The following is a 27,179-nucleotide window of genomic DNA, read 5'->3' as shown; positions in this document are numbered from 1 at the left end:
AACATTCGTTATTTTAAAGTCTATTTTATCTGATATGAGTATTGCTACTCCAGCTTTCTTTTGATTTCCATTTGCATGGAATATCTTTTTCCATCCCCTCACTTTCAGTCTGTATATGTCCCTAGGTCTGAAGTGGGTCTCTTGTAGACAGCATATATATGGGTCTTGTTTTTATATCCATTCAGCAAGTCTGTGTCTTTTGGTTGGAGCATTTAATCCATTCACGTTTAAGGTAATTATCGATATGTATGTTCCTATGACCATTTTCTTAATTGTTTTGGGTTTGTTTTTGTAGGTCCTTTTCTTCTCTTGTGTTTCCCACTTAGTAGAAGTTCCTTTAGCATTTGTTGTAGAGCTGGTTTGGTGGTGCTGAATTCTCTTAGCTTTTGCTTGTCTGTAAAGCTTTTGATTTCTCCATCGAATCTGAATGAGATCCTTGCTGGGTAGAGTAATCTTGGTTGTAGGTTCTTCCCTTTCATCACTTTAAGTATATCATGCCACTCCCTTCTGCCTTGTAGAGTTTCTGCTGAGAAATGAGCTGTTAACCTTATGGGAGTTCCCTTGTATGTTATTTATCATTTTTCCCTTGCTGCTTTCAATAATTTTTCTTTGTCTTTAATTTTTGCCACTTTGATTACTATGTGTCTCGGCGTGTTTCTCCTTGAGTTTATCCTGTATGGGACTCTCTGCGCTTCCTGGACTTGGGTGGATATTTCCTTTCCCATGTTAGGGGAGTTTTTGACTATAATCTCTTCAAATATTTTCTCTGGTCCTTTCTCTCTCTCTTCTCCTTCTGGGACCCCTATAATGAGAATGTTGTTGCATTTAATGTGGTCCCAGAGGTCTCTTAGGCTGTCTTCATTTCTTTTCATTCTTTTTTCTTTGTTCTGTTCTGCAGCAGTGAATTCCACCGTTCTGTCATCCAGGTCACTTATCTGTTCTTCTGCCTCAGTTATTCTGCTATTGATTCCTTCTAGTGTATTTTTCATTTCAGTTATTGTATTGTTCATCTCTGTTTGTTTGTTCTTTAATTCTTCTAGATCTTTGTTAAACATTTCTTGCATCTTCTCGATCTTTGCCTCCATTCTTTTTCCGAGGTCCTGGATCATTTCACTATTGTTATTCTGAGTTCTTTTTCTTGAAGTTTGCCTGTCTCTATTTCATTTAGTTGTTTTTTTGGGGTTTTATCTTGTTCCTTCATCTGGTACATAGTCCTCTGCCTTTTCATCTTGTCTATCTTTCTGTGAATCCAGGGACTGAATTTATGTTGGGAATTTATTTTGTCATCAGTGCCAGAGTGGCCAGGTCATCCAAATGTTGGCCCCAGATGCTGCAGGCCTCCTCCAATGCCAGCAGAGAGGAGAAGCCCCCAGGCTTCACACCTGTGTGACAGGCACCTCCCTTTAGCCCCCTGGGGCCCCACCCAGCACTTGGTCAAGTGAACTCTCAAGGATTGATAATTCTTTGGCACTTTATTGTCTGATAGGGCTGGGTGGTTTTTTGTTTGTTTGTTTTTGTTTTTAAGGAAGGCGTTCTCTTTTTTTAAAATTAATTAATTTATTTATGGCTGTGTTGGGTCTTCATTTCTGTGTGAGGGCTTTCTCTAGTTGTGGCAAGCGGGGGCCACTCTTCATCGCGGTGCGCAGGCCTCTCACTTTCACAGCCTCTCTCGTTGCGGAGCATGGGCTCCAAACGTGCAGGCTCAGTAATTATGGCTCACGGGCCCAGTTGCTCGGCGGCATGTGGGATCTTCCCAGACCAGGGCTCGAACCCGTGTCCCCTGCATTGGCAAGCAGATTCTCAACCACTGCGCCACCAGGGAAGCCCCACACACTCATTTTTGAAAGACAGAACTATTAAACTAGCAAAAAGGAACACATTAGACCCAACAGAGCTGAGTTTCCAAATGTCTTTTTGAAATAATTAACTCCAGGCATCAGGGATCAAGTATATTCACTGCAAGTGGGAAGTGGCTGCGGGACCTGAAGCTGGAAGGTGGCCCTGGAGAAGGGTGTGTGGAAGAGGGCTTGGGGAGGGGGCTATGTCAGGAAAATAGGCATTTCCACCAACATGAGGAAGCTCTTGGGAAGAGGGGTGAAGAGCACAGGCTTGGAGATCTGGGCTAGCGTCTTTGTCCACCTCTTACCAGTGGTAAGATTGCTAGTAAATTTCCCCAAGCTTTGATCTTCTTATCTATAAAATGGGGATAATCTTAGTTACTAGTTCATAGGATTATGGCGACAAATATATAGACCATTTCGGATGGATTAACAGTCTGTGGTCAGCAGTCAATGCTTGCAGGTGATTACTATGGTTGCTCCTAGGATGAATGAGATGGAAGAGGTTCATAGCCAGTTCTGGAGTAGTAGGAGGGGACGGAGCACCACCAGGGTCACCAAAATGACTTGGAACCTTAGAACCAGACTTGCTGATTCGCTATAGGCAAGGAATCATACAGCAAGATTAAAGCAGGCAAAGTTAGCCTCAAGAGCCTCTGAAAAAAATAGATTGATCCTGGTGAACTAGTCAGCTATGGCTGCAATAATGCTGTGTAACAAACCATCCACAAATTCAGGGGCTTACCACCACAAGTGTTTGCTTTTCTTGCTCAGGGGTCTGCATGCTGGCTGGGGCAGTTCTGCTCCAGTCCACAGGGCATTGTCAGGCCTGCTTCCTGCATCTCATTCTGTGGCCCAAGGTCTGAACGTGGCAGCTACCCAGTGTGTGTCCTTTTCAATTCAATAGGCAGGAGTTCAAGGGCAGGCTCTTCAAGTTGGGCTCCCAAGTCTGGGGAAGACTTTGCTGTGATCCAGCTTTGTTCACTCCCCTGTGCTTCCAGGGAGGGGCATCCACAGAACAAACATCAGTTGTCCTGGGTCCAAGAATAGTTACGGTGATTAATTAACCTACAGAATTAATTAATTAATTAATCAAGCTACAGAAACCAACAATGCTAAACTGGAGGAAGTGGGAGGTGGTGAGGTTTGGGGAAGCCCACTCGTTCCATTCTGAGGGTCCTAGGATGGAGGACAAGGAGCCTAGGAGACAGAACTCTGAAAGGACTCCTTCCAGGGGCATCTGGAAAAATACCCAGCCAGTGGATTGGTCTCTAATTTCTCACAGTGGGCCACCTGCTTTGGAATCATTGAGGAAGATTATTAAAGATACAGATTCGTTGGTGCCTCTGGTCCCTCCTAACCAGGGTCCTGGAGTCAAGGCTTAGGGGCTGTGTGGGTCACAGGGTCTCCAGATGATTCTGAGAAACTTCAACTAATCACTCAGGACCTGGGAGTTTTGAGTTTAAAATCGAGTAGGAGAAACAAATGCCTGCTGTCTGGTTTTGTGTGCTAACATGCACCAAAAGCCTTAAATTCTGAGGAAAAGGGAAAACGTCCAAGGAGCAATTTCTATAATTTCCTGGAGTTTTCATTCTCATCTTCCAGAATTCCATGGTGCCAGCCATGATGTTAAGCAACTATTAACTTCAGCTATTGCCCATTTTACAGACATGGAAACTGAGATGAAGGTGACCCAGCTGCTGCCTAGACACCAACCAGTCGGGTCTGCAAGCCTTTAGCTTCTCCTTCCCCATCCCCAGGTGCCCTTCCTCCCAAGAGTTTGTGATCCAAACTAATCCTTCCTTGCCTAGAGGAAGGCAGGATAGGGTGCCTGGTCAAAAGATGTGTATCAGCGTTCGCTGTCCCTCAGGCCCTGCGCTGGTTGCTTCACAGGAATTCTCATCTAATCCTCCACTCAGGGAAGTAAAGAAGGAGGCAAATTAAGGACAGAGAGATTAAGCAACTTGCTCAATGTCTCACAGCTCCAAGGCTGTGGGCTCCAGGGCCCCTGGGGGTCCTGCTCCCAGCCTTAGCTGTTTTTTTTTTTTTTTAATTTATTAAAAATTAAAAAAAAATTTTTTTGGCTGCGTTGGGTCTTCGTTGCTGCACGTGGGCTTTCTCTAGTAGCGGCGAGCGGGGGCTACTCTTCATTGTGCGTGGCTTCTCTTCTTGCAGAGCACAGGCTCTAGGCTCGGGGGCTTCAGTAGTTGTGGCACGCGGGCTCAGTAGTTGTGGCTCGCAGGCTCTAGAGTGCAGGCTCAGTAGTTGTGGCACACGGGCTTAGTTGCTCTGCGGCATGTAGGATCTTCCTGGACCAGGGCTCGAACCCGTGTCCCCTGCATTGGCAGTGGATTCTTAACCACTGTGCCACCAGGGAAGCCCCCCAGCCTTAGCTCTTGGCCTAAGCACCGCTTCCCAGTTGCCACAGTGACTTAGCTTTTGGCTACAAGACCCAGAAGAGGCAACTCAAACGTGTTCAACTGTGAGCTCTTAAATCCATGCCCCTCCCCTGCTCCATATATAACATAAACACATGCCCTCCTCTCATGACACACATGCACACACATGCACATACACACACCATCCTCCCGTGCACACACACACTGGCGACTCGAGCCAGGGCTGTGATAAGGGGATGGTGAGTTTGGACTGTGCAGTGGCCGCTGCTTTTCTCAGGAAGCCGGGAGCTCACTGGATGTGTTGACTGGCTCGGCAAAGAGGAAAGTGCTCACAAGTCAGCAGAGGGGACTGGCTGTGCCACACCCCAGGGGCCTGCCAAGACCCAGAGAGGCTTCGAGGGGGAGGGGAGAGAGGAGAGCGAGGATGAGGGGGAAAGAGCTGCCCTTGGTCCTCTCCAGGGGACGCAGCGAGGTCACAGCTCTGGCAGGCAGCATCTGGGTGCCTGCAGGAGGTAAGTAATGGGCCATAAATAATGCATCAGGGTGAGGCAGGAGCTGGTGGAAGAGACAGACTCTGGATTTGGAGCCAGGAGACCCAGGAAGGAATCCCACCCTTGCTTTGAATTGAGGAAGGCGGGGACCTCCCTCTCATGAGCTGTTTCCCAAAATGTAAGCCAGGGGTACTAATCATAATGACTGGCCACTGTGAGGATGACAAGAGAAAGCAGGATGCAAATGAGTGTGAACAGAAAGGTCTTATCCAAATGTGAGGTGGTCTTATTGCTCTTATAATCATTATACCATCTAGAGGCAGTAGAGCGCAGTGGGTAAGAACAGAGACCCTGGAGCCCCCCTGCCTTTGTTCAGGCCCAATTACTGGCAGTAACTTTACCTTTCTAGACCCCAGTTTCCTAATCTGTAAAATGGGAATAACGATGGCACCCATCACATGGAATCGTTATGAGGGCTGAACCAGTTAAGGATGCTTGGTACAGTGCCCAGCACAGTGGAGAAAGACACAAGAGCTGGCTATTCTCTCCTCTGGTGGATTGGTATCATCATGGTACTTACACAGTGGGGCTTGTTATGGACGGAATGTTTGTGTCCCCCAAATTCATATATTGAAATCCTAATGCCCCCCCGCCAATGTGATGGTATTTGGAGTTGGGGGCCTTTGAGAGGTGATATGGTTATGAGGGTGGGGTGTTCATAAGTGGGATTAGTGCCCTTATAAAAGGATCCCAGAGGGCTCGCTCTGCTCCACCTCCTCCCGCCCCATGTGAGGACACAGTGAGAAAACAGCTGTCTGCAACCTGGGAGAGGGTCCTCCCCAGGACCTGACCATGCTGGCACCCTGATCTCAGACTTGCAGCCTCTAGAACTGTTTACAAGCCACCCAGTTATGGTATTTTGTTATAGCAGCCTGAGCCGACTAACAGCTGTTAGGACCTGCCAGCAGAGGTACAGACTCAGTGCATGGTGTCCCTTCTGCTTATGGAAGCAGCAGGCATGCACCCAAAGGTGGCACCCTCAGGCCTGAGGCCATGGACAGTCCAGGATGCTGACTCAACCTGCCCAGCAGCACTGCTCACTCACACCCTGGGGCTCCCTTTCCCTAGAAGGCCCCTCATGTCATTCTCTGTGACCCCACTCAGCCCAGCCTGACAAACCAGTGGCTTGGTCTCAGGATCAAACTCTAACCCATCCTGAGACTTGAGACCTCCCAATTAGGCCTCTGATGCAGTAAATCCAGAATATACAAAAATGCTTTTTTCTCGTATGTCTTTCCTGATAGTAAGTGGGGTACATACAGTAATAATCCAATTCAGCTCAACAATCATTTAATAAGTGACCTAAGGGCTTCCCTGGTGGTGCAGTGGTTGAGAATCTGCCTGCCAATGTAGGGGACACGGGTTCGAGCCCTGGTCTGGGAAGATCCCACATGCCGCAGAGCAACTGGGCCCGTGAGCCACAATTACTGAGCCTGCGCGTCTGGAGCCTGTGCTCCACAACAAGAGAGGCCGCGATAGTGAGAGGCCCGCGCACCGCGATGAAGAGTGGCCCCCGCTTGCCACAACTAGAGAAAGCCCTCGCACAGAAACGAAGACCCAACACAGCCATAAATAAAATTAAAAAAAAAAAAAAATAAGTGACCTAAGTGTGATCCTCAGCATCAGGCATTGGGCACCATACTAGTTTTTATTGCTGATGTGAAAAATTACCACATTACTGGCTTAAAACAATACAAATAAATTTTCTTATAGAGGCCCAAAGTCTGGAATGGGTCTCCCTGGGCTAAAATCAAGATGTTGGCAGGGCTGCATTCCTTTTGGAGGTTCTAGAGGAGAATCCATTTCCTTGCTTTTTCCAGCTTCTAGAGACCATCTGCTTTCCCTGGCATATGGCCCTTTCCTCCATCTTCAAAGCTAGCAATGCCATCTAGCCAAGTCCTCATGCTGCCGTCTCTCTGGTTCTCTCCTGCCTCCCTCTCCCACTTTTAAGGATCCATGTGATTACATTGGGCCCACCCAGATAATCCAGGATCATCTCTCTACTTTCAAGTCAGCTGATAAGCAACTTCACTTCATCTGCACCCTTCATTCCCCTCTGCCAAGTAAGGTAACATATTCACGGGTTCCAGGGATGAGGACACCGACGTATTTGAGGGGAGGCATTATTCTGCTGACCGCAAATCATTCACGGTGAGCCAAGCGCTGCATTGGTACTTTGCAGTCATTCACTCACTCACTCATTTATTCAACAGATATTGGTGGAGGGCTCCCACCTACTGAGCTCATCCTAAGTACCAGGCCCAGTGCTGGATGCTGAGGCTTAACAGCCAACAAGACACAATCCCTGCTCTCAGGAAGCTCATAGTCCAGGGCGGAGATGGACCGGCACACAGACAACCACTGTACAGTTGAGCCAGTTACTTCACTTCTCTGAACCTGTTTCTTCATCTGTAAAATCAGAAAAATATAACTATAGCTCTCTCTCCAAATGTTGGGAGATTCAAATGAGATAACGTATGTAGGTAATGCTCTTAGCACTATGCCTGGCATATAGTAAGGGCTTCTTAAATGGTAGACTATTATTATTGGTATTATTATTGAGAATGTGGTATGATGGAAGCACAGAGGAAGGCAGTCAGGGAATCAGGGAGTCAGGTGAAGTCTAAATTGACACCCCCAGGGATGAGCAGGATTAGCCCAGGGAAGTGTAGGAAGTGGAAGGAAGGGGTCCCTGGGGAGAAAGAATGCACGTGCAAAGGTCCTGCGGTGAACAGGCCTCTCGATCCTCATGATACCCCAATAGCCCACCAGGTCTCTTCCTGCTGTGTACATGAGTTGTACTCCCACTCCCAAAGTCCAGAGGCCAGAAGGACCTCCTGGCTTCTAAACACCCAGCTCCAAGGCAGTACTGTGCCCACTGTACTCATCACAAGTATCCCACCTGCCCCCACACCTTGTACCAGGAACCACAAAATTCATTGTCCTAACAGCCACTCATCAGTGGACCCTAACTAGGTGCTGGGCCCTGAGCTGAGGGCTCTTCAGTTAGCAACTCACTAACTCCTCACAGCTATATAATTAGACCTGTTGGAGAGAGGAGGAAATTCTGCAAGTGTGTGAAACTTACCCAAGGTCACCCAGGTAGTAGATGGTGAAACCCAAGGCTGTTCTGACTCCCCATCTCAAGGCCCGCTCAGGCCAACAGCCCAGGCATTTGATGGCTCAGCTCCATGCATGGAGGCTGGACCATGAGGAAACGGGATGAAGTGGGACCTTAGAAGAACATCTGGTCTACCCTAGAGTTTGAACTAGGGGTGCCTGGAGCCTGGGGTAAGGGCCAGGGCATTTGTTTAAAAGAACAGGCTTGTCTCTTTCCCAGGATAAGCTGCAACAGCAGCAAGGCCCAAGAAAAGAAAGGACAAACTGGCTTGGACACTTAAGAAGGGTCCCAGACTGAGCCCTCCCACCCTCAGCAAAGCCTGGTCTTACCCAAGAGCGGGAACACCCAACCCAGAGCTAACGCAGGAGCCAGAGGGAGCTTCTCAGCCTATCTGTTCCTTGACTGGGGACAAAGCTGTGCGGACAAACAAGAAAAGCATATATATCAGAGTCCTGGTGTACACTGGTGGCTCCTGGACCCTTCCCTCATCTTCAAAGCTAACAATGTAGGGCCACCTGTTTTCTCCTGGGGAGCACTAACCCCTATCACATCATGATGTCCAGACTACCTTCTTGGAGTTAAACTTCCTTTCTTGTATGAAATCATGGTGATAATAGATGACAGTTTGCGTGTGCTTGTGGCAAAGTAAATGATTGGTATCTGTGCAGCAAGGGGTTAGCTCAGCAGGCTTGGATTGCTTGAATCCTGGACTTTCCAAAGAAAGGACTAGTCCTTGGTACGCCTGCTGCCTGACGGGAGTGTTTGTGTGTCTTTGAGGCCTTGGGCCACACTGTATGCGTCTGACCAGTTAACACTCACAGTGTGACCTCTGGGGAAAGCCTGTGTTTGGAGGCCCGAGGCCCTGGGCCACACTGTGTCAGTTTGACTTCCGGGGGCCTGGAGACTGAGTAGCTTAGGTCAGTTGCGCAGGTGCTGCATGCCTATGTGACCGACTCTCAGTAAAAACCCTGCACTCCAAGGCTCAGGTGAGCGTCCCCGGTTGGTACTTTGCTCGTGTTATCACACATCAGTGCTGGAAGCATTGACTGTGCCCCTGTGCGACTCCACTGGGAGGGGCACTGGAAGCTTGTGCCTGGTGTCTCCTGGACTCCACTCGTTCACCCTTTCTCTCTACTGATTTGATCCGTGTCCTTTCGCTGCAGTAAATGGTAACCGTAAAGGAAATGGCTTTTCTGAGTTTCATGAGTCCTTCTAGTAAATCATCAAGCTTGAGGGTGGTCTTGGGGACCCTCAACACAGCATCGTATGTCAGTTCCTCAGTTTCTATTATCTGGAAACTTGGTTGGAACCTCTGATTCAACCCAATCCTGTCATTGTGGTGCTGAGGACACTGCAGCCCCCCGAGAGGGAGGCGTGCCCGGGGCAGCCTACCATAGGGTCCACCCTAGGTCTGGGGCATGGCACCCCAACTCTGGGCATGGCTTTAGCTCAGGCCTGGGGTGGGGCTGGGACAATCACCCTGTAGAAAGGGGGCCATTCTCTCCAGAACTTCAGGACAAAGGCTTCTCCAGACATGTGTGTCCTCTTTGGAAGGAGAATGGCTTAGCTCTCCTCCAAAGAGCAAATCTTAGCTTTTCGTCTGCTTTCTGCAAATTCATGTCTATGTAAGAGCTCCCTGGGGCCCAGGGAAAGCTGTGCCTCCTCCCTGACCTCTTGGTTCTCCCTTCCCGCTGAAAGTGGGGTTGATCAGGCCGCTCAGGCTCACACCTGGGGCCAGCAGCAGAGTTAGGATCGAGGAAAGCCTGGAGGGCCACCCAGCACCTGCCGGGAGAGCTGTCTTTCCCTGGAACATTTCCTGTCCTTCAGGGGAAACTGAGACAGGGAACTCTTAGCTCTGGACCTTGTGACAAAGTGTGGACTTAAAAACATTCGTTCCTGAATCTGGGGCCAAATAGTTCCCTCCAGGACTGCCTTGGGTGTGTTTGTTTTTTTAGCTTTTTATTTGAAATAATTATAGATTTACAGGAAGTTGCAAAATAATAGAGAGAGGTCCTGTGTACCCTTAACTAAGTTTCCTCCAGTGGTAACACCTTACACATACAAGATCAAAAAAACTCAGGCTTTAAAGTGAAATTAGCACAATTGGGAAGGTGGGGCTGGCAACCACTCCACTCCTTCCCCAAGATTCCCCCGAGAATCTGCGTAGGTGTGAAGCCAATCGGGAGACCACACACAGGTCTCCTTTCAAGGATGGATGGGCTGGCCTTGGCGGAGGTCAGAGACCAAGCACCCAGGCAACGGGAGGCTGCAGAGTGGCCTTAGGAGGTCATCCAAGAGATGTGGGCAAGGCAGCATCTTGGGGTAAATTGCTAGCAACACTGTTTCCAACAATGCAAAATTGGAAACATCCTAAATGCCCAACACTATGGGATCAGCTAAGAAAATAATGAAGCATCCACACAGTACAGTGCAGCTATTATCATTACATTGCGGAAGAATAGTTTTTATCAGGGTAAATGTTCATGGTATACTGGCAAGTGAAAAAAGATTGAGTGGCAAAAATATGTGCAGTATGATTCCTTGAGGGGAAACACACACACACACACACACACACACACACACACACACAAAGTGCTGAAGGACATACCCCTCCCCTCTGCCCCAATGTTAACATGTTAACACTGGTTATCTTTAGGCAATGGAATTTTGAGTGATTTTAATTTTTTCCTCTGCATTGAGTTTTCTGCATTGAACATATATGACTATTGGAATTTCAAAAATATATTATCAGACCTACCCCTTGCCTGGACTCAGCACAGACTGGGGCTCCATGTGTCTGGTAAAGTTTCCAGGGGAGGTGGAAGGGCATTCTCAAAGGGAACTGGAGGGGGTTCTGCTGTCCTCTTGGATCAGGGAGGACAGAGTGGGGTGTCTGGAGTTCCCTGGAGAGCAAAGGGCAGGCACTGAAGGGGGAGGGTCTTAACATGTTATGGGAGAAAGGAGGTGGCAACATAGCCACTGAGTGGTCCAGGGTGGCCCAGGAGCAGGAAGCAGATAATCTGGTGGCTGGTGAAATTCCAGAGGCAGCCTGAGACCAGGCACTCACCACTGCCTACTTGCTTATTCCAGCTTCCTCACCATCTGCTCACGCACACCCAGCCTTCTCCACCTAAGTGCAGGAGCTCCTGGCAGAGGGCAGGGCTGCAACATGCTCAGCTCTGTGCCTCCCTGAGCTTAGCATGGGGCCTAGCTGACCCACTGTAGGATGGATGGATGGATGCTCTCCCCCAAACACCCTCTCTTCTATCTCTGCTGACCTTCCACCTCTCTGCAGGCTCAGATGCCTCTACCTCCATGAAGCCCTTCCTGACCCCTCCAGGCCCCCTCTGTGCTGCACGGTAACCTCAATTGCACATCTTAGCAGAGTCTGCCCAGTACCCAGATTATGGGACTCTGAGGTGGTTTCCTCCATCGGTGCACAAACCTGAAAGGCAAGGTCAGTGCCTGGTCTGCTCTGGTTCTCCAGTGCACTCAGCACAGGGCTTGGCACCAAAGAGGCACTCAACCAAGCCTATAAAAGAAGAGAAAGGATCCTCTCTTCTCTCCCTGAGGCCATCTTACTCATCATTAGTGAGTGGGGAGTGTTAGTGGGGACGGGGGCACAGTTCCTGCTCAACCTCCCCCTGCTAACAGAGGGAGCTTCGATGGCCCCAGGCTCCCCTGCACCCCTGACCCCACCTGCTGGTTCTTTTCACTCGCTCCCAGTCATGGTCACAAGGGGACTGGCGAGGAACGGTGACTCAGCCCAATTCATCACCACAGTGGAAAAACCCAGTCACCTGTCCTCCTGGCAAAGGGACCGGAGCTGCCTCTGCATACTGTTCTCAAGGTCCTTTTGTCTTTCACCTGCTGAAAAATCAAAGAGTAAAGCATGTAGGAGCATCATCACTTGACGCTGTAGACTTGCAGTGGGACATGACTCTCAGTGACCCGAGGTGGTGTGTTCCCTCCATGCCAGCCTCCGAGTTAAGTGCCACGTGTGTCACCTCACAGCAGTTTCATAAGTCCATTATTATCTGAAGTGGGCACTGGCCACTCTTTCGGCCACCAGCATCTGACATGCCCTTCCTACGAGGCAGAGTCCACCTCCTACTAGAGGAACTGAAAACACATTTTTCCCAGCCTCCCTTGAAGCTTTGACAGAGTACCTTTTACAGGCATCTGCCATCAGACATCACATTCCTGACTGTGAATTAGAAACTGGTGACACAAACAAGCCAAGACCACACCAAGTCCATGCTGGTGACAGTGCGGCAGTGGCGGCAGCAGCCCCTCTGGCTTCAGAGGCAGCCATGGTCCTGATGCCAGCATCCCGTGTCCCTGCCCAGGGGCGGTGCCGGCTGCAGCATCTGTTCCCGGGGATGGCAGCAGTGGTTTTGACACCAGGGCAATGCTACAGGGTTGGGCCTGGCTCCTGAGATCCCGAGGGCTGCCCACCATCCTTTTAACAAAGCCCTGTTTTGCTTAAATCAGACAGAGTAGGTTTCTATTTCCTGCAGTCACCCAGACTGATTCGGTAGCCTGAGTTTCCGGATGGGGAAATGAAGGCCCAAAGAGATGTTCAGACAGGCTGGGTCTCGTCTCTAGCTGAGGTACAGGCCAGTCTCCTCTCTGGTTTACAGATGGGAAAAGGGCAGTCCAGAGAGGGCAACAACTTTCACAGTATCTTTCAGGTAATGAGGAGCAAGGCTTGAGGGATATGTCTTGGAGGCCCCCTGTCCCAGCCAACCGCTTGGCCATCTGCCACACTTGGCTTTCCTCTGTTAAAAACCCTGCCACCCAGCCTGCCCCCAAACACCCTGCTTCCTTCAAAGGGGTGAAGAAGAGCCCTGGAGCAGAAAGAACTGAGAGCTTGTGCTTCTGCTGACTCAGCTGGGACTCCTCTGCCCAGCATGACTGACTCCTCCGGAAGGGGTCAGGGCCTCCCTCCCTGCCTATCCCCTGAGCACCTTTTCTTTCTTTTTTTTTTTTTTTTTATAAATTTATTTATTTATTTTTGGCTGTGTTGGGTCTTCGTTGCTGCGCGCGGGCTTTCTCTAGTTGCGGTGAGCGGGAGGCTACTCTTCATTGCGGTGCGCGGGCTTCTCATTGCGGTGGCTTGTTGTGGAGCACAGACTCTAGGCACGCTGGCTCAGTAGTTGTGGCTCGCGGGCTCTAGAGCGCAGGCTCAGTAGTTGTGGCACACAGGCTTAGTTGCTCCACGGCATGTGGGATCTTCCCGGGCCAGGGATCGAACCCGTGTCCCCTGCATTGGCGGGCGGATTCTTAACCACTGCGCCACCAGGGAAGTCCTAAGCACCTTTTCTTATTTTTAAAAATAAATTTATTTATTTATTTATTTTTGGCCATGTCGGGACTTGTTGCTGCACGCAGGCTTTCTCTAGTTGCAGAGAGCGGGGGCTACTCTTCATTGCGGTGCGAGGGCTTCTCATTGCGTTGGCTTCTCTTGTTGCGGAGCACGGGCTCTAGGCGCAAGGGCTTCAGTAGTTCTGGCACATGGGCTTAGTTGCTCCGCCGCATGTGGGATATTCCCAGACCAGGGCTTGAACCCGTGTCCCCTGCATTGGCAGGCGGATTCTTAACCACTGCGACACCAGGGAAGTCCCCTAAGCACCTTTTCCTGATGCAGTAGCTCCCTGGTAGGGCAGTGTTCTCACAGTCACATTGCTTCATCATCTATTAAAGCTTTACTTTTTAGAGGTTTAAATCCTCAACCTAACCCCCCCCCCCACAAATGCCCACTTGGGGTTCATGAATTATCTAAACCAGATGGATTTGTCTACATTAGTTCAAGTCTATGGCAGACACCATTCCACACACAGATCTGTCTGTGTGCAGATGTGTCACAGTGTCAAAGCTCTTATTAGGCAGCCTTTTACATCCTCCTGGGGCCTGTATTCCTCCAAGGAATTCAGAACAGGCTAGGCCTCATGAATTATGTTACTAGAACATCAACAGTTAGTTTTATTCAATAACCAGGCCTGAAATTATTGGAAAGGGTAGAATTCAGAAAAGCCTGAAAGAATCTGTAATGCAATAATAACAGTTTCATCATCAGTAATCACAAGGACTATTTATTGAGCACTTCAACCATGTGTCTGGCACTATGCTAAGCATTTTATGCCATCATTTAATTCTTAGGAGCCCTCTGAGGTCAGCATCATCCCAATTTTACAGAGTATAACATGAAGCCTCAGAGAGAATAAGTCACACAGCCAGGAAATTATAGAACCAGCCGGTGCTCTTAAGGACCGGTTCCAGACTTGTATATATAGAACCAGTTTCCTGGATGTTTAGCATGTAGAGGTTTACTCTGTCACCACCTCCCCTCATCATCCCTTTACAAAGGAGGAAACTGAGAGGCAAGAATTTCCCCAAGGTGAGCCCCAGAGTTGTAAGGAGAACCCAAGCTTGCTGCCTTCTGTGCAGTTTATATACTGCACCCCAAGCAGGAATGTGCACCCCATCTGGGGCCACCAAATCTTACCAGCTTCCTAAACGTTGCAGAGTCGGTTAATTCAAAGTCATAGTAGCTTCCACGGAAGCCTGGAGCTGAGGGAAAGCTGGGACCTCGTTACAAACCAGCCCAATTAAAGGTCCAGTGAAAGGGGAGAGGCACTGAAGGATCCTCTTGACGTCTCAGCCTGCACCATCCCGGACCTCCCAGATGACCTGGTCCAACACAGTCACTCTGCACCGGAAAGGCCAGAATCGGGAGGGGCAGAGCCCCGCCCAAGGTCAGTGGCAGAGCCTGAATAGAACCCCTGTCTCCAGGAGCCCGCCTCTTGAGCTGTCTTGCCCAAGTATATTTTTTCAGGTCATCACATTTCCATTCTCCCTACAGTAGGACTCCATCCAGGGACTTTGGCGTTCCCTCTTTTGGGGTAACAGGTGAGAGCAACGCCACTGGGCCTGACCAGAGTGAGCCTGAGGACCAAAGGGGTCCCCAGTTCCCTTTCCTGCTCGCTCAGATAATGGAGGGTGAATGCAGGAGAGCAGGGACCTCGCCACATTGAGGGGGGGGGCGGGGCGAGGGCCTAGAACACCTCTGCCTGGAGTCACTCCCTCATGAGTTCCCCAAGGAAACCCTAGGGCTCTGAAAACGGGGGACGACGACCCAAATCCACCTCAGCGCCTGACTCTTCCCGACCCCCCAGGGCTTTTCCCCAGCGGTTCCCGGCCGGCGACAGGGGCGGGGGAGAGGGTGCTGTCTCCTCGGGGCTCCTGGGGAATCTAAACAAAGACTGAGGCAGAGACCGCTCCCTCCCGCGGGAGCCCGACGCCACGCGGCGACCAGGGGACTGGCGGCGCGGGCGGGGCCTCCCACCGCCCCCGGCGCACTCCGAGCAGCGGGGGACCCTTCCTCCGGGCGCCTGCAGGAGGTGAGGAGCAGGCCGATCGACCCGGGGTCTCCGCTAGGTTCGGGTGTCCGGGGGTCTAGCTCGCCCGCCCACTGGGCGCTCCAGCCGCAGCGGGAGGCGGAAGCCGAGCGCGCAGGACCGCCTCCCGGGTCCAGCCCCCAGGCCGGGCCCAGCACCGGGCCGAGCGCCCACGCTCCCCGCGCCCACGTGGGCACGCCCCCCGTGGCGCACCACCCCCGGCCCGGCCCCCGCCCCCAGCAGCAGCGGCTCTGCAGAGGGGCCGGGCGCTGCCGGCACCTGCACCCGTGCGTTGGCGGCAGCAGCGCAGAGGCCCGGCTCCCCGCCTGCGCGTCTGTCTTGCTCGCCTCACCCTAGGTGAGTCGGTGGCGCCCCGAGACCCATCTCCCCCCATTTCCCGGCCACTGCGGCCGCGGCCGGCCCCCCGCCCCGGCTCAGCCCCCGCGCGCGACCCAGACCCGCGAGCGGGCCGCCTTGTCGCCGGGCCACACTTCGCCTACGAGGGCGGCACCCCCCCTTCGGCCCACTCCGCCCCACCCGGGCTCTTCCTCCTCGCCTTCCCGGCCAGAGGCGCGGACCCCCAGGGCCACGGCCCCGCGGCCGCCCGCGCCTCCCTGATCGCGACACCGGGGGCGGCCGGGCCTCTTTGTTCGGGCGGCGGGCACAGGGGCCCACTCCCGCCGCCTCCCAGAGTGTCACCCGCACCCACCCCGCGCGCTCTCTCAGCCTCCCGGCGTTCACCCGGACCAGGTGGCGGCGGGCGCCTTTGAGGGGTGCGCGGTCGTGCAATTGGTGGATTTTTTTAAACCTGTTTGGAGGGGGGAGCGCGGCGTGGGGGGCGGCGAGAGCTCTCCCGGCTGCCGGCTGCTCTTCCTGCTTCGCTTCTCGCTCTCCTGCTGTTTCCCTCCTCGCCTCCCGCGCTCCTCTCCCCTGCTCGGCTGAGCGCACTCCCCCGACGCCGCAGCCCCGAGCCGGGCAGCGCGGGGCGCAGACATGAAGGTGCTGGGACACAAGATCGAGCTGCTGACAGGTACCGCCGGCCTTTCCCCGCCGCCGCCCCTCCGCGCGGCCCTCGCTGCCCGCTACTTTCCGAGTTGGAGCGGGGCTTGGTGGCGGTGGCCGCGGGTTTGGGGTGGCTCGGGTTCGAGCAGGAGGAGCGGGTGCAGATACCAGCTAAGTCCTAGCTTGTGCGCTGCGTGTTCCTGTGCGGAGCCCGGCCCGGGAGAGGACTTGGGGCGGTGCCCTTCTCGGCTTTGCTCTCTGAGGGACCCGGTGTCCGGGTGGGTAGAGCGCTTGCCGCAGGGGCGCGCGTTCGAGGACTGGCCCCCTGGAGTCTCCGACTAGTCAAGCTCTAGGCAGGTCCGCAAAAGGGGAAAGAGAGCTTAGAGCCCCTGCCCTTCAATCAGTGTCACTCAGTCCCCCAAGAAAGGAGCTTCCTGGGCTCCCAACAGGACCTCTGCCGTGGGCCTCTGAATTCCTGCTCCCTGTGACAATCTCAGCACCTCTCCCTGGGAGGAGAAGTTACTTGCTCGGCGTAGAGGCCAAGTGGCCAGGAAAGTGGGGAGCCAGATTGGGCCCTGATGACTGGGGAACTTCAGCCTTGGGGCCCCTGTGAAGAAATGGCCAGACACCCCACTGGAAACCATATCCTGGGTGCTGTGGCTGGAGATAACAGAGGACACTGGGTCTGCCCAGAAGAGCAGGCGGGACAGGGGCCAGGGCTCTGAAGGGTGGAGACACTCTCCCAGGCATGAAGGGCAAACAGTACAGGTGGCTTCTGTGGTCTCCCCAGGGGAGAGGTGTGGAGAGACCCAGACAGGAGGATGGGGGCTAAGAAAGGGAAACAGTTGGGAAATCCAGATCCCACCAGGTCCTGGGCTGTAGAGGTGCTCAATCAATGTGTACTGGATGGACACATGGATTCCAGAAATCGTCCCCTGGCACCTGGGAGGTTTGATGCCTGACTTGGAGGACATTACCATCTAGTTCAAGGGAACAGAGCACAGGAGCCCTGGTACAAGAAAGGGAAGGGGGCAGCAGTGTGAGGACACACTCAGGAAACAGCTTGGAGTCTGAGGCGGGGGCAGGAGGAGAGCAGATAGATGTGAGCACGTGGCAGCGTTTGAACTGGACCCTAAAAGACAGAATTTCTATTAGCGGAGTGGGAGGTGGCATTACAGGCTGAAGGATGGACAGACCAGCATACGCAGAGGCCCTGGGATGTGAGAGAGGCTTGAACTGGGAGTGATGTGATGTGAAGCGGAGGCTGGAGGGCCTGGAGTGTGTGGGATGGGGTGGGCTGGGGGTTGGGTGAAGTTTCGGGCTGTGAGTACGTGTTCAAGTAACAGTGGCCACTCCTTGGCTCATGCCAAGCTCAGAGGGAAGAGAAGGTGGGCGCTGCTCCTGGAGCGCTGGAAACACTGGCCAGGTGCTCAGAAGCACGAGATCTGAGCCCAGTTAGCCGTGCGGCCGGCACCCTCCCCAATCCCTTGCCAACTTGCCTTGTAGAGCTCACCTGAGGCAGGCCAGTCCTCCTGACTTCAGAGGGAACTACAACAGCGACTGAACTTGTTAATCCCCCCCGAGGGAAAGTTTTCACCACCCCGTGGGTTTTTAGAGCCCTGCATGCAGGACAGAACTCCTAGATCCTTCCCCTTCTCCTCTTCCAGCCCCAGAAGGGCCTGGAGGAGGAGTGTTCGTGGGAGACATGCGTGAGGGCTGCAACGGGGGTCCAGGCTTTGGGGTCCCAATACAGTGTACCCTCATCTTCTGGGTACATGGGTCAGGGCCCCTCCTCCCTCATCAGACAGACTTGCCCGGTTCTCGCAGGCTCTCTAGACCCCTGGCCAGGCTGGAACAAGACTCCCTGGGTCACTGTCATCAGTCTTGGACCCCCACTGCACCTCTCACCAGGCCCTGGGGGGCAGGGCATCCCTCCCAGTCGCGTCACAGTGGTTTTTCCAGCCTTCCCTCTTTCTCCAGCTCCCTCCCATCCTCTTCCTCATCCCACTGATCTAGGTTCAAATCCCAGCCCCAGTACTGGCCAGCCGTGTGATTTCAGATAAGTTGCTTAACCTCCCTGACTTCAGTTTTCTCATCTTAGAGATGGAAATGTTGACCCTTCCCTCTGAGAGCTGGCGTGAGGCTCACTGAGATAGTACAGATGACACACCCGGATGGGGCCTGACCCTGGTGGGCACCTCGTGGGCTTCATCTCCCCTCAGGTTCCTTGGTCTTGGCTGTCCCTGTGATGGAGGAGTCCAGCTGCGCTGGCTGGTTGGCCACGAGGAAGTTTGGATCTATCTCCACCCACTTTATCCGTGTCACGTGCATCTGTGAGATTTTGACCCATCTCCTCTGCTGGATGCAGAGCAGGTCACAAGGTGGTGGCCGGTTTATTGTGGTGGCATACAGCAAGTGCTCAGTAGTTGTTGACTGAGTCCAGGCTCAGCAGCGTCTCCAGGATGATTTCTTAGAGGTCTCCAACTCCCTGCCCCACACCAGCATTAGGAAATTATTTCACTGAACCTTTTGTTAAACTCATGTTTATTTAGCTGTTTATAGTTTTCACATTCTCCCATTTTATCATCATGATCATTTACCAATGAGGTCAGTCTCTGCCTCATGTCCTGCGGCTGAGAAGAGGTGGAGCTGGGTTTCAAACCTGAGTCCTGAGCCCTGAGCCATCCCATGCATTTCTTTTTTATTTATTTTTTTAATCTTTCATGTTCACTTTCCTGCCTTCCTGCCTTCCTTCCTTCTCCACACAGCATGTGGGATTTTAGTTCCCCGACCCACACCCTGGACACTGGAAGCACGGAGTCTTAACCACTGGACCACCAGGGAAGTCCCTCCATGCGTTTCTAATTGCCTGGCTCCAGGCCAGTCTCATAGCTGCTCTACACTTCACTTTCCTCACCTGTGAAATAGGTTCGTTTTGGTACCTCCCATACAGGTGTGAGACTGTATGTAAAACGTTGAGAGCGGCATCTGGCAGGCAGGCAGCAAATGGCAGGTGAAGGGCTGTTGTCCCCGAGTTGCCTTCTCTGTGTCCTGGAGTCTCCTCCCCTTCCCCCTGTGCTCCAGTCGTCGGATTTCCTTCCTCAGGGAAGTTCCAGTTCCTCTTCTGGGTTCTCCACACAATCCAGGCCTCCCTGAGATGTGCCTCTGGGGTCCCTGCTTCGGCCTCAGGTTCCCATCACCTGGGACAAGGTGAGGCACGACATCTGGGGTTGGGCCCTGCTGGCCGGACGTCCACAGCTCTGACACCAGGTGGGCAAAGCCAGGTACCCCTCACTTACAGGGCTGGAAGGATGCCCATGAGTTGTCATGTGCAGCCCGAGCATGTCTTTTTGTTCCAGAGAGAAGAAGGGGCCCTTCCTTCACAGGTGAGCGATGCTTAGGCGGCCGGCACTTAGAATTCCAGACGCCTTTACAGAGTTTTCCGGTGTAGGGAGGGCAGGGATTTGGGAATCAGAGGATGTGAATTTCAGGGTTTCCTCTCCGCTTGTCAGCTCCCGAGCAAATTCTTAATTTCTCTGAGCCTCAGTCTCCTTATCAATAAAATGGGAGTAAAGGCCCTTCCTCGTTAGCGTGGTAAGAAGGAGCCCAGGACTCTGTCCTGCCCACACACAAGCTCCCTGTAGTCCCCAGAGGGCAGACTCTCGGTGCCTTTTTTTATTTCTTAGTGAGATGGGGAAAAGTGGGACATTCGTCTATTTGCAAGTAGAAAGGTGATGGTTTTTGTGCATTTATACTCCAACGGTCTGTCTCCAAGATGGTTCAGAGTCAGAGCTCTAAAATGGCAGATTGAGGGCTCTGACATATTCCCTTGGGAGCCTCGGTATTAGACGTTGGAAATTTTTAAAAATATACTTGATGTGTGATTAGAAAGCAAGACTTTTGCCAGTTCAGTCTGGAATTTTGGTTATCATTTTAATGCATGGAATGTGTATTTAAATAGTGTTTGATTGTTGGCAGGTGTGTTGAGCCATATATTTATATGTAGGGGAAACGGAGGCATTGATTTACCCCAGGAGGCTGAATATAGGACCCTGAATCCTCATTTCCAGTTCACCCATTTTAGTAAGCTTCACTGCTTCGCTGGGGCACTGCGAGAGATAGGTGTGAGGGGACACGTGGCCTGCAGGAAGAGGGGAGAAGGGAGCAGTTCATTAAGCGGGGTGTGGGGAGATGGGCAAGCTGTTCCGCTGGTGCAACTTTTATGAAGGGCAAGTTGGCAATGATGTATCAAAAGCTTAAAAATATGTATGATCTGTGACTCACCAGTTGAATTTTTAGGAAAAAATAAAGATGTGTTCAGAGGTGTTTGTTCAAGGATGTTATCCCATAGTTGTTTATAGAAGAGAAAAAAAAAAAAACTGGAAACAACCTAAACGCCCAGCAGTAGGGGAGGTTAAATAAACAGGAGTGCATTCAAACCAGGGAACCCCAGGCAGCTGTGAATTATGCTACCAAAAGTTATTTACCCACCTGAACAGATGTCTCCTTATATACATGTAATAACGTGATGACAGCTCACACTTACATGGCATTTGTCATGTGCCAGGCACAGTCCTAAGCACTTTCTATATGTTAACTCATCATCATAACAACCCTATGAGGTATGTGCCATTATTTCCTCCTTTTAACAGATGAGGAAACTGAAGCACAGGCTAAGTAACTTGCTTAAGGTCACACAGATGGCAAATAACTGGCTGAAATTTGCACCAGGTTATCTGGCTCCAGAGTCCAAAAGATGTTTCAGTTTAAAAAACAAAAACAAAAACCTTTTTTTCAGTGTATAGATTATTAGCACTGAAAATGAAAGGAGATAAGCAAAAATGTTAACAGTGGTTTCCTCTGGTTACTAGGATTGTATGTGATTTTTTATTTCTTTTTGCTCTTTTGTTTTTCTGACTTTTCTCAGTGAATGTGTATTGCGTGAAATTCAAGTTCTATTTTTAAAAATGAAAAATTAACAAACATACAGGGGAAAGTGCTAAGCGCTGGGGTTCTGATAAAACCAGAATTCCTACAGGAATTCTGAAGGAGAGCTGAATTCCGGGGTTGTTGGGAGGGTGTGTTCTTGGAAAACTCGAGAGAGGAAGAGTCATTCACCATGGGTATTGAAGTTGGCTTTCCCTGTTTATAGGGAGGAGGAGACAGACAAAGTGAGTAACGCAGATGGGGCCGCAAGGTCGTGGGGTGTGCGTGTGCGTGTGTACAGGCGTGCTAGGCTGAATTATGGCCCCCAAACATACTCAGATCCTAATTCCTAGAACCTGTGAACGTTACTTTATATGACAAAAGAGACTTTGCAGTTGTCATTAAGTTAAGGATCTGGAGATGGGGAGATTATTGTGGATTATCCAGGTGAGCCCTAAATGCAACCACATGTATTCCTATAAAGGGAGCCAGAAGGAGATGCAGCCACAGACCACAGAAGAAGGTGATGTGACGTCTGCAGCAAGACGCTTCACTTGCCCCCACTGCTGGCCTTGTAGCTGGAGGAAGGGGGCACGAGTCAAGGAATGCAAGGAACACAGCTCGAGAAGCTGGAAAAGGTGGGAGAACACATTCTCCCCCAGAACCTCCAGAGGGAGAGTGGTCCTGCCAATACCTTGGTTTCAGCTCAGGGCCACTGATTTTGGACTTCTGACCTCTAGAAGTGTAAGACAATAGATATGTCTTGTTTGAAGCCACCAGGGTTGTGGTGATTTGTTATAGCAGCGCCAGGAAACCAATGCTGGGGTGCATGCAGATCCGACCCGGTGCCTCAGCCGCCATGGAGGCTGGCCCCGTGGCCATAGGCTTGGGGTCTGGAAACCTGCTTCTGATCAGGCCCTGGCTGTTTGACCTTGGGCTGAGCCTGGCTGAGCCCACACAATAGTTCTGAGGATCAGCCGGGGAGATCATCATGACACTGTTTTGTAAGCAGGAGAGCCTCACCCAAGCATTGGTAGGATGTGAGCTTCTGCTCGCCTAACACAAACCTGGTCTCTGTGTCATAACAGAAAAGCTTTCATGGCACGCCCTTCCACTTTCCTTAATCCTCAGGTACTTTAAACTCCAAACCACAGATGAAAGGTATACTCCAACCAGAATGACCATATGTCTTAAGCCCCATAACCAGTACCTTTGAGGACTGAGATGTGTTTTCAGTTCACGTGCTGGGGGCAGTGCCTGGAGATGCTCCAGTCCTGGGCACGTGAGAACCCTGGCCTGTCCCACCTGAGCATACCCCTGTTCCTCGTCCATCAAGTGAGTGTTCTAAGCCCGCTGCTCCCGAGGCCCCTGCCAGCTCCAAAGTGTTTGCTGTGAACCCAGCATACTGAGACAGGGCAGAGAGGGACGGTGGTCAGGGGTGGCCTGGAGGTCCCCTGCAATCTGAAGTGGTCATCCAGGAGGACCATAGGCCCCAGAATGTTCTGGGGCTCCTTTTTACCATTGCATCTTTGGATTCACCTGATGGAAGTGCCTGGGTTGGAATAGGCCTGAACTGCCAGAGTGGACCGTGGTGTTGCCATTCAAGTGTGGTAGGGAAGCCCTGCCTCCAAGCCCATGAGCCCTCTGACCCCACACCCAGGCCTGGCTACCCTGTGTGATTGCCAGACACGTGGGTGGGGTGCTGGGCTTTGCTTGGCCCCTCTGGACCATGCAGGTGAAAAGACCTTGGATGTTGTGTTAGGTCTCTTGGTTGCAAGTGACAGAAACTGAACGTAGACTGACACAAAGAAGGGAAACTAGGGTGTCTATGCAGCACAGTGGACCTACGGCCACTGAAGGCCATCAGGCTCTGTCTCTCTCTCTCCCCCACTCCTATCAGTTCCATTCTTTGGGTTGGTTTGGCCCCAAGTCAGTCCCTTCCTCGTGGTGGCAAACTGGCTGCTGGCTCACAGACCATCCTCCTGATAACCCCAGTAAAGAGCTTCTCAAATATTCCAGCAAAGGCCTTGCCCTGATTGGAACCCACACCCCTCCCTGAACTGTCTCTGAAACCAAATGTAGTGTGTCCACTTGGTTTCCGCACCCCGCTCCTACCTCTCCAGCTGTTCCTGCACACTCTCTGCTCTACTGCTTTCTCCTCATCTCCTTTCTCTAGGGCTCATCCTGGGACCGCTTCTCTGTCCTCACTCACTCCCTAACTGACCTCATCTAGTCTCATGCATTCAAACATCGTCTGTGTGGTGATGGCTCCAGTCCTAGACTCTCCCCTGAAGTACAGACTCTTATAGCCACCTGCCATTTGCAGCCCCACCTGACTCAGGTCTAAGCCAACCGCCTGGGCTTTCCCCCCACCTCTTTTTACCAAGGTCTTCCGGACTCATAAATGGCAACTCTGTCCCACCAATGGCTCAGGACGAAACCAAATCACCCTGGACTCTTCTCTTTCTCATACCCCACAGCTGATCCATCCGCAGCTCCCCCTGGAGCTACCCTCAGAACATACCCAGAACCTGAGGACTTCTCACCACCTCCACAACGGCTGTCAGCATCTCTCTCCCGGATTAATACAGTGACTGGTCTCCCAGTTTCCACCCTCACCCCCTAGGTCTGTTCTACACATAGAACATGGAAATCCTGTCACATCATCCCACTACTCAAAACCCTCCAAGTCACCTCACTCAGGAAAAGCCGGAGTTTTTCTAACAACCTTTTAGATGAAACGTGATCTGATGGCTCTGCTCTTCCCTCTTGGTCCTCATTCCTCCTTGTCTCCCCCAGCTCACTCTGCTCCAGCCACGCTGGCTTCCTCACATCCACCTGAACACGCCAGGCAAACCCCTGCCTCACAGCCTTAGCGCTTGCTGTTCCCTCTGCCCTGAGCGCTCTTTCAGGCATCCACAAGGCCCCCTCCCTCACCTCCTCCACGTCTTTGCTCTGGTCACCTTCTCAGTGAGGCCTGCTCTTACACCCTGTTTCAGATCGCAGCCCCCAGCCCCATGCTCTTTCCCCTTCTGTGACGTTGCTTCCTTGTGCACCTGGCATGTCTGACACACTGTATATTTACTTAGATTCGTTGATTGTTTGCCTACTCCCTCCCCTGAAAGTTCCACAAAGGTAGGACTTTTTGTCTGTAATGATCAATCTTTTATCTCTGGTGCCTAGAATAGTGCCTGGCACATAGTAGCTGCTCAATCAATATCTGGTGAGTGAATGAATGAAGGAAGGAAGGACTTAGGCCTGGGGCACTTGGCCGCCCCTGGGGGTGTGGTCATCCCTGTACTACATGGACTGAGGATGGGGCAGGGGTGCCATTTCCACAACCAGGTGCTGTTATGAGAAGAAATGGCCTGGGGTTGAGCAGGGCCCCCCCTTCTGCAGACATCATATGTGAGGCAGGAAGACCCTGGAAGTTGCTTGGAGTGGGTGCTTCTCTGCCAGGTGGGTGCTGTTCTTCAAAACACGAATACGTGAGGCAATTCAGAGGGAAAGGGAGCTTTCCAGGAGAGAAATACCCAGTAAGAAAGCTGCTCCTTTGGGCTCTCTCTTTCCTGCAGACCACGTTGCAGACCTCCGAGCTGGAGGAGGCTTGTTGCCTTGGCTTACCCCTTTGAATCTTGCACAAAGATCCAGGACAAGCGTATCTTTGTTTCTGGGACATTTGCCAAATTAGGCAAAGATACAGGACTGAACTGAGGCACCTGTGTTAAAGAAACTTGAGAATTTGTGGCCAAAAGTGCCAAACTGAGCTTTTTAGCTTTTGAATGTGGGTCACAGTTACTCGTGTTGATGCAGTTACTGTGTGCTGGAAGGGGCTGGCTCACTCTGTGAAGCAAGAATGCTGCTCACTGCAGAGAGGAAGCTGTAGGCTCTGGATCAGCCTAGAATTTCCCTGTGTCCCCTTGGGCAAGCCCCGTCCTGTTCCTTTTCTTTGAGTTCCTTTAGCATGTTAGGCTGGGTCTCCAAGAAAATTGTCCTAAGTTTAGGTTAGCTTCAATGACATGTGACAGAAAACCCACGATAATAATAGATTAAACAACAAAACAGAAACAGACTCACAGACATAGAAAACAAACTTATGCTTACCAAAAGGGAAAGTGGGGGGAGGGATAAAATAGGAGTTTGGGATACACAAATTATAGATACACGCTACTATATAAAAATAGATAAACAAGGACCTACTGTATAGGACAGGGAATTCTACTCAATACTCTGTAATGACCTATATGGGAAAAGAATCTGAAATATATATATATGTATAAAACTGAATCACTTTGCTCAACACCTAAAACTAACACAATGTTATAAATCAACTATACCTCAATTAACAAATAGATAAACAAGATAAAAGTGTGTTTCCCTCTTTCATAAGCAGAGTCTAGAGATAGGCCATCCAGAATTATGACTTCATGATTCTCAGGAACCTAGACTTCTTCTATATTGCCACTCTGCCACCTTTAGTATCCAGCCTCAGGGTCCAAAATGGCTGTCAAGCTCCCACCATCACATCTATATTCCAGCCAGCAGGAGGAAGGAAAGGTTGAAGAATGACATGTCTCCTCCCTTTAAGAGCACTACCCCAAAGTCACATGCTTCCACTTACATCTAACTGGCTGATTGTTGTCACATGGTCATAAATAGGCTTTATTCCCATTGTCTACCTGCTCGTCTAAAATTTGGGAATCTATTATTAAAGAAGAAGAGGAGAACAGGTATTGGGGGACAATTAACAGTCTCTGCCCCAGTAGGACTTTTTACTGGCTCCGTACAGAAGCTGCTCACATGGAATGTGTTGTTGGGATTCCAGTTCTGTCTGCCCTTGCCCTTGGTCTGGGGATTGGAGGCTTATTATGTCTGCCTTTAATGCCTGGAACCACGTGTGTACAGAAACAGAGTTTGCACATTGGTGCTGTGCCTCAACAGAAGAAAGTTTTATAAAAGAGCTATGTTATGGCAACTCTAAGATGCACCTTTTTTTTCATAACATCTCTAAAATACAGTCTCTGTTGGTGAGGTGGGCACCAGGACTACTGTCCTTGCCATCACATGTACACCAAAATTTGCTGCTTGGAGAGAAATCCTGGAATCAGTAGTGGAGCACTCTTGGGAAATGCTGCACCACAGATGATCTTAATGTCAGAGGAGCTGGGACTTCACGGAAAAAGCACAGCCAGCAACAACTTCAAGACGGAGTGATTCGGAGGCATTGGACCCTGAATGTGAAGAAGTTTTAGGAAGACCCGACACAGTTTATTTCACTTGTATTTTCCTTTTTAAGAATTTACAAGTGTTGTAAGCAACTATACTTCAATTAAAAAAAAAAAAGAATTTACAAGAGTGATAGATGCTTTTAAAAATTTGGGTCTGGGACTTCCCTGGTGGTCCAGTGGCTAAGACTACGCACTCCCAATGCAGGGGGCCCGGGTTCGATCCCTGGTCAGGAAACTAGAGCCCACATGCCGCAACTAAAGACCCCACATGCTGCAACTAAAGACCCTGCATTGCCACAACTAAAGACCCCGCATGCCGCAGCTAAAAGATCCCACATGCTGCAGCTAAAAGATCCTGCACGCAGAGACAAAGATCCCGCGTGCCGCAACCTGGCATAACTAAGACCTGGCACAGCTAAATAAATAAATAAATATTTTTAAAAAATTTTGGGTCTAAGTCTAAAAGAATAAAATATTAAAAAAATAAAGTAAGTCCCAAAGTTCTGAATGGTAAGAACTCATTATGTGAGTAGCAGTTCTGAAATTACTTTGTGTGTATACTAGGAGTGAACAAATAAAAATATTGGGGATAATGAGAACCAGGTTTCTCATTGTGGAAGAAAAACAATTACAAATAAAGAAAGGGGGGAAGTTAGAATAAACTGAGAGGTGTTGAATTGGAATTAGAGGTATCAGTTATAAATTCCAGATTTT

General features: G+C 51.0%; 1 protein-coding gene and 1 long non-coding RNA gene across 7 annotated transcripts in view; one reads left to right on the top strand and one right to left on the bottom strand.

Annotated features, from left to right (window-relative positions):
* Nucleotides 1-1,547: 1,547 nt before the first annotated feature.
* Nucleotides 1,548-14,584, bottom strand: LOC309617206. Of its 2 annotated transcripts, XR_014237791.1 has the most exons (4): nt 14,418-14,584; nt 11,710-11,779; nt 2,584-2,906; nt 1,548-2,193 (listed from the first exon to the last, which is right to left on the bottom strand). It is a non-coding gene; the product is annotated as an uncharacterized lncRNA (long non-coding RNA). The 2 variants fall into 2 exon arrangements; XR_014237792.1 differs by lacking the exon at nt 1,548-2,193 and having other exon boundaries at nt 2,200-2,906.
* A 587-nt stretch (nt 14,585-15,171) lies between these two features.
* The window catches only part of NDRG4 (NDRG family member 4), a 42,576-nt gene continuing 30,568 nt past the window's right edge, over nt 15,172-27,179 (top strand). The window contains exon 1 of one of the 5 annotated variants that reach the window (XM_082369029.1): nt 15,172-15,312. Coding sequence is in view for 3 of the 5 variants with exons in the window: in XM_082369025.1 (XP_082225151.1) it covers nt 16,303-16,339 (37 nt within the window). In the remaining 2 variants the exon portion in view is untranslated. Of the gene's footprint in view, nt 15,313-15,469; nt 15,667-16,139; nt 16,340-27,179 lie in introns of those variants that run through there. The other 4 variants (XM_082369032.1, XM_082369025.1, XM_082369027.1 and 1 more) reach the window with 4 other exon arrangements.

Source organism: Balaenoptera borealis (assembly GCF_965194805.1).
Source record: "Balaenoptera borealis genome assembly, chromosome: 19".
Lineage (NCBI taxonomy): Eukaryota > Metazoa > Chordata > Mammalia > Artiodactyla > Balaenopteridae > Balaenoptera > Balaenoptera borealis.
Note: the sequence above shows the minus strand (reverse complement) of the source record. Positions and strands in the feature narration are given on the sequence as shown.